Below are 7408 nucleotides of genomic sequence, written 5' to 3' on the forward strand. Positions count from 1 at the left end.
CTCATTTTATTACAAAAAAAAATTTACATCGATTTTCATTTTTTTCCTTTTTCTCCTAGCTAACACAAATCTTTCTGAACAAAGAATATAAGAGAAACAGTCATCAAACACCTGACGTGAATATTTTCTTTAAAATTGTGAACAAACATTAATACTTCTGCCCTCCAAATGTGTCCTTACTGGAGTTTTTTTCACCACTATCTAATATAGAAAACGCGCATGAATACATTTAAAACTTTTGAGTCTCGTAAAGTGATATTCGACCTTATTTAAATACGTCATAAATTTTCAAAGAGAAACTGATGTTGACTGGAACGAGGAGTACTAGTATCTGAAACTTGGTTCATATGGTAAATACTTTTTTTACCGTTATACTTATGCTGTGAGGATTTTTTTAAGGCGAAGAGAAAGTTTTCTTTTGATGACATAAACTAAAAGGCCTATTTTATTTTTTGTTTGTTCATTCGTTTGATTATTTCTTATATATCTGTTCACTGCTCTTTAATTTCCTGCATGCACAATGACAAAAATTAAAATTTATTTTGCAGAATAATATTGTTTTGTTTACTTTCGATATACATGTAGTCACTTATTTTACTACCAATTATGCCACAAACATCGTAGAATTTGGGGTATAGTAATGATATACGAAGACAGAAGAAGCAAGGGGATTCATATTTAACCAAACTTTTCATTTGTATCAAATTATTCGAACATGACCCTCACTCCGGGAAACGGACATGTCAGTTCACTTTAGTTAATAATCGCTCCACAAAAAATACCCCACTATCTCTCTTACAATGTATAGTGGGGTATTTTTTGTGGAGCGATTATTTTGGGGTTTTAACGATTTGTTCCTATTGCAAACATGTTGACTAAGTGTACTAAATATAAATTGTGAAAAAAAATGTCAAATAAGCCCCGGGGTTGAATATCGGGTGGGGGGTGGGGGGGGGGTGGTCCTGTCCACAAGTACCTGTGATTCTGACATATTTGTTTCATATATGGATATTTTACCAGAAAACGACTTTGATGGTTATCTACCAACAAAATTTTATGTTGCGTTCAGCTTTTATTTCGTCCCTTATTTAAATAGCAATATCTCTGGAATACACATCTTCCAGTTGATTCCATTCTCAAGAGCATACTCCATGTAAGTGAACAATTTCTAACATAAGGTATCTCGTTAAAATTCAACATTTCGCAAGTTCTCTAATCGATCGATAAAATGACGTCAGCAAATATTATTCAATTATGGACACTTTTAGTGTGAAATATGGTTTGTTACTCAACAGAAAAATATTCTTATTGACCGACGTGAAGCTACTATTACTACTCCATGGCATATGATCTCATATGTGATGTTCTTCAAAGTCCCACTTTTGCTTTGCTCCAAGTTTATAATGTTACAATGGTCTTATAAATTGAGCTTGATAATTGTTCGCTCTCTTCATATTGGGTCTTCTATAATGCGACATCCTTTGAACTTTGACTTTTGCAAATTAACAATCTACTTACATTTTAAGTTTACATCCTCAAGAATTAATATGCAGGGTTAAATTCTGCTTTAAAAAAATACTAAATGCAGCGAAAATACCTTAAAGCTGTACTAAGTGTACATGTATATAAATGTAAAGTAACCATGAAGAAAGCAAATCGTTTTATAAAGTGGTTCAAATTGTTGCTTTAACGTTTGGCATCTAACTTCCAGATGGCACAGGAACAAGGAAAAACTAAAATAACGGATCTTCAGCATCTCATCACGCTTACAAGTTCGGACAATATGTCCATGCACCATTTAAAAGTCAGTCGAGGCTTGTATGATCACCATTACATTTTGCTAGGGCACAAGTGGGAGGATGAAGCCTGTGAAATAATACATTACACGGTCAACACAGACTTAAATGTGATTGGCAAAGGAATCGCAAAGAAAGAGATGCTATCTAGAGAACAGCTCAAAGCCGACATCGAGAAAGAATTATATATTATAAACAATGATGCATATCCGAGAAATTCAGAGGCTATTGCAACTGCCTGGAGCAGATGGCGAGGGAGGGAGGGAGAAACAAGGTACTATGTCTCAGCTAGCAACTGTGAGAATCTTGTGACGTACATATTGACAGGAGTTTCACAATCAGAGCAGTGGAACCTGGCTGGATTTTTCAAAAGGGCCTTGGGGGACTCTATAGATGTACTCATTTGCGAGTGGCTAGAAACCTTGTTAAAGGGATGTGCAAGCATCTTGGTTTCTCCGTTGCTCAGACGTCACTCTAAAAAATTCGCAACTGAAATAAATGAAAAACTAAAAGCAAGAAATTGGGCATCACGAGCAGCAGTAAGATTCATAAATATTTTCCGACAATCGCCAATGACACGTGTACCAAAATTTCTTAAAAATTCGTAGAAGGATTTAGAAAACAGCACGGAATTAAAACAGAAGAAATCTATCACATTGATAGATTTATGTACGAAATTTCAGTACAGTTTTTAATTCTCGGTGTCAAAACTGTGGGATACTCATTCCTCTTTTCAATTATTTTGGAATTCATAAGCTTTTTGTCCATAATCAAATTTCGGGAAGACAAGAAGAGAGGTCTAATCACGAATCCCGTTTATAAAAGAGAATTAGTCAAAAGAATGATCGCCATGATGTGTGCCTCAGGTGGTACTGTCTTAGGATGTCTGTTGGGTTTTCTGTTCACAACATCTTTATGGAATGGCCCATCTGTTCTTGGATTTCTAGGAAATATTTTATTTCGACTCCTAGGAAGCGTTACTGCTGGAGCTGTAGTAGATTGGGTCAGAATTGGCTAAAATTATTCTAAACAACGACTAATTCTCTTTTGCAGAATAGATATTAAAGCAATAAGACCGCAGGCAAGGCATCATATTGTGTCAATAACAGTTACTGTCATTATTATGTCCCCTCTAAAGTGTGGGAGGGTGGGTAGGTGTTTAACTTCCTAAAGATATCGCTACATAGTAAATCAGTGTTCATAGTTAGCATTATAATATAGTATAGAAAAAGCATGTAGACGTTTATATGTTCTACGAATGTTAAAACACTCCCTTTGTCGAGATGCGTTAATAAAATTATATATGTCCTTTATTAGACCAAATTTAGAATATGGTGACGTTGTTTGAGGTAATTGTAATGAAAAGGAATCATCTTTACTGGAAGAATTTCAGATTTACTGCGAGAATTGGGGTGGAATACATTATCTGACAGAAGGAAGGAGTTTTATGAATAGACTTACTTTTACAATTGACAACTGACTTTTACAATTTTAACATAGACAAACTCCAATCACTAAAATGTAAAAGTCAGCTGTCAAATGTAAAAGTAAGTCTCTTCATAAAACTCCAATAGTACATTAATAAATATTATTTGACAAAATAGCGCCACAATACCTTTAAGATCTATTAAGACCTTGTGTTCCACCCAAACCACATATTCATTTAGACACAATGATCAATGATGGCCTTACTTTTCTTATTCCTCAAACGAGGACCACATCATATATGAATAGTTATTTCCCATCTATAAACTACAAATCAATAATTTACCTAAAACATTTTTGTGACGTAATCTTTTGTTAAACGTGGTTCAATAAATTTGTTATTGCCCGTATCCGTCCAATAAGTTACCCGTAGGTGCCCAATAAGATTCAACTTATTGGACGGTAAGGTAAAGAAAATGAGAACAAAGGGCGAGGCAAATAAGTAAACAGCACTCAAAAAGCAATGGCAAATCAAACAATTTAATATGAACAATGTTGGAGATTAGTAGCGTTAAATGTTAATATTTCACAAAATATCCTATTGAAAATGGCACAAATAATCCAGTGAGTTGAATGTCTCAGATTCATTATTGTAGGCCTTTCAACTGCCGCTAGGGGTCGGTGTTATGAACGATAATTCACTGCTGAAACTTGTTTAGAGCAGGCTCGGGGTATCTAACTGTTTACACGCAAGGCAGTTTTTAGCATTTCCCAAGTATTTCTTTGCTCTCAGTAGAATCCAGTGGTTTTAAGATTTAGCACAAATGTAAAACTTATTTACTGTATAGTTCCGGACACCGGTTTACTGCATATAATTAAAATTTTTAATTAAAATAAAAAGTGAAATCTACCCTCCTTCTCAGTTCTAACCGAATTAAATTTTTATTCTCGGTCGTTCCCCTTCGTGCTTAGTAACACAAATAAGATGATCAATTGTTGCATTTACTTGTAAAAATATATATATTTACACAGGAAGCGAAAAAATGCGAACACAAAAAACATGACATAAAATTTTCTTCTTCATAATAATCGTCAAAGAGAGTATAAACTATTGAATAAAGTCTATTCCCCATTCATTTGACTCTGTTATTTCAGGTAGAGTGAAGGCATTCTCTTTCTCTTGGTCAAAACTTTTTGTGTACAAAACAATGTAAGGAACCCTTTTGTGTATATAACAATACCAATGCTGAAGCAGCCTATATGTCATTCCTATAAACGATAACTCATAAATCGGCACTAAGTTGGTCATTTTTCACACCTGAGTTACCTGTCCTTAAACACAACATCGGAAAAGTCAATTATAAATGATTAAACTTTTTAATGATGTAATTAAAAGTATGCATAAGCTATTATATTTTTTGATAATTTCATATACCTATAAATCTATCTATACAATGTTTTTTTACCATAGGTGCAACTTGAAAAATTAGTCGAAAGGCCTAATTATTGTAGACGCATCCGTGGCTCCGATCAAAAATTTCGTAAATTCACCGTTCATTGCAATATACTGGAGTAATAGATTCATTTCACAATGATTGATCCATGGAACATATATAGAATCCAATGGACACAAAAGATAAACGAAAAGCATGCGTTTTCACTTCTTACACACAACCTTGGGCTTTTTGTTTATTGAAATATCCATTTTTTCCGCATTTAGCATAAAATTTAGCTTACGAAATTCCAACGGAATCTGTAATTTCGTTCGGTGATTTATCACCATTTGTCCACCTAGTCCCGCGTTGTTCAGTTGTTTAAGCGAGTTTCTATCGTTGTTTTAAGAAGTGGCGGGGGTAATCCTCCGAGTTCAAAACCTGCACACAAAAGAGAAAGTGCTGCATTTTTTTAAAAAAAACATTAGAAATAATCTCCAAATTTCAAAGAAAATTCTGAAACAGTTGTTGGAGTAAAACCCTTCAAATCGATTACATTACAAAAATTACCTGTTCACAGGAAACTGTTTCTTGCAAATTCCGAAACATAAGAATATATATCCGGATTTCACAGAAGAAAACTTGAACTGAGGAGGCATCTTGGTGTAATCGATAAATTGCATCGTCAAAACACCCGATTCTGAAATCAATGTCTTTTTTTTCGGAATTAAAATTTACGTCGTCATCCGTGTTCGTTGCGTTGTAAAATGAATAAATTGTAAAGAATTTAGTAAAACTGACTTTTACACATGCGTAGTATGTATAAAAATGTTGCAATGCGGATAAATAAGACTAAACAAAGTTAATGTTCATATTAATCGATATAAAACATCTCTCGATGATTCCTACTATTAATAAAGACAGAAGAAAAACCAAAACTGGTTTTCTTTGGCCTAACTTGATGAACAGTGCCAGGTAGTCATCCAAGCAAAAACGAGACCTTACCTGTGGATGTCCAATAAGTTAACAATGGACGTGTTCGATAGTGGTGAAATGTTTTAGGTAAGTTATAAGCCTCAAACTGACCATTATGTCAGATATTAGACTCTCCTCGGCGCTAACGCGCCGCGGGTCGTCTAATATCTGACATAATGGGCAGTTTTCGGCTTATAACCATTACATATCATATCAGAAGTTTACCAACGCAATCTTCTTTCACTAATGCCATTAAAAAGACTCATTATAGAACACACAATAAGCTTTTTAATCATGAAAATATTATTTCAATAAAAAATACTATTTACAATGTCAGCTAAGAAATAATGCTAGTAGTTTAAACGGTGATTTACAGAAATATTATATTAGTGATAGTTCCAAATGTAAAAAAATGTGGTTTTCATACAGAAAACGCATGTCATTTTTTCTTTGAATGCCAATGTTATGTTGAGCAAAGACATACTATTTTAAATTGTATATCCAGTATAGACCTGCAACATCCTGTTTCCCTAAATATTTCATAATTTGGCGACAGTAATATTTCTCATGCAAGAAATATGAAAGTGTTTGATTGTGTTCATACATACATATCACAAACCAAAAGGTTTAAAACATGAAGTGAAACTATGAAATATTTATTCCAGTTCTAGCCTAAATCAAATACAAATTCATTGTATGTTTATAAATTGCTGTAATTCTCAGTTTCTATTTTTTTCCTCTCATTTCTACATAAACCAGTATTCATTTTTTTCTCTTGTAGACCTATGTACTTTTTTGTACTTTCTCCTAAATTGTATTCAATTTTGTGTTAGTAATATATAATTTATTGGTGATATTGAACCTGTTACCATATGTGTATTATCTAACCTTGTACCCGTGGAGAGGGCTTATATAGGCTATGACTGCTGCCCAATCCGTTTATTTAATTTTTACATATGTTCGAATCAAATCAACCACTATAGTAAATCAAAGTATCAGAGACATGCATCATGCACTATAGTCAACTTAGTGTCAAATTATCACTTTAGTGAACTAATGTAAACTATAGTTACGTAACGATAATATTTTAGTAAGAGCTACTTAAATATGTGAACATTTGACAAGAACTTTCTTAAGTTACCAACATTTTATGACCCAGATCGATAAATCCAAGGCATATATTGTTTTTGTCCTGTATGTTTGTCTGTTTATCGGTTCGTCTGTTTATCTGTCTGTCTGCTTGTCTGTCTGTCTATTGTCAAATTTTATCTAATCTTTTTCATATTTTTTTAACCATGAGAGAAAGAGACTTCATATTTTGTATGCATACTCCACTAATTAAGCTCTTTCGAATGACACCAAGGTCAATGACCTTGTGACCTTGACTGTGACTTAAAATAAAAATATAATTTTCAAACTTTTGCCATAATTTTTTTTTATTCATCAATATAAATATCATACAAAAAAAATCTTATACATAATAGCAGAGATGCAAATACCTGTGATCATTTTGAACATAATAAACTATTGCTAATTATATAAATATAATTGTTTTGTATATTTAACTTCCGTACAATAAAATCAAACCCTCACAGAATAATAAATCAAAGAATATTACTGACATTTTCCGTGTGTTTCTGTAAATATTTGATATAATACCATTGACATCTGTATATATGACCCTTTTTGCAGTGGATATTTGTATAAAAAAAAATTAGAGTCCATCAAGTCCCACCGCTACTTGTACTGAGGGTCAGGTCTCCCTCCAGTATGGGTCCT

The 7408-nt window shown here is 33.2% G+C and overlaps 1 protein-coding gene across 1 annotated transcript; it reads left to right on the forward strand.

Moving 5' to 3' along the window:
- Window positions 1–208: 208 nt before the first annotated feature.
- LOC134249308 (uncharacterized) lies at window positions 209–2404 on the forward strand. The gene is made up of 2 exons (XM_062731670.1): window positions 209–350; window positions 1712–2404. Exons 1-2 carry the CDS (start codon window positions 348–350, stop codon window positions 2402–2404), a joined length of 696 nt encoding a protein of 231 aa, XP_062587654.1. The 5' UTR covers window positions 209–347.
- The last annotated feature ends 5004 nt before the right edge of the window (window positions 2405–7408 follow it).

The sequence above is a fragment of the Saccostrea cucullata genome, unplaced genomic scaffold (genome assembly GCF_032062105.1).
Source record: "Saccostrea cucullata isolate Sc308-1 unplaced genomic scaffold, CSIRO_AGI_Scuc_v1 ctg17334, whole genome shotgun sequence".
NCBI lineage: Eukaryota > Metazoa > Mollusca > Bivalvia > Ostreida > Ostreidae > Saccostrea > Saccostrea cuccullata.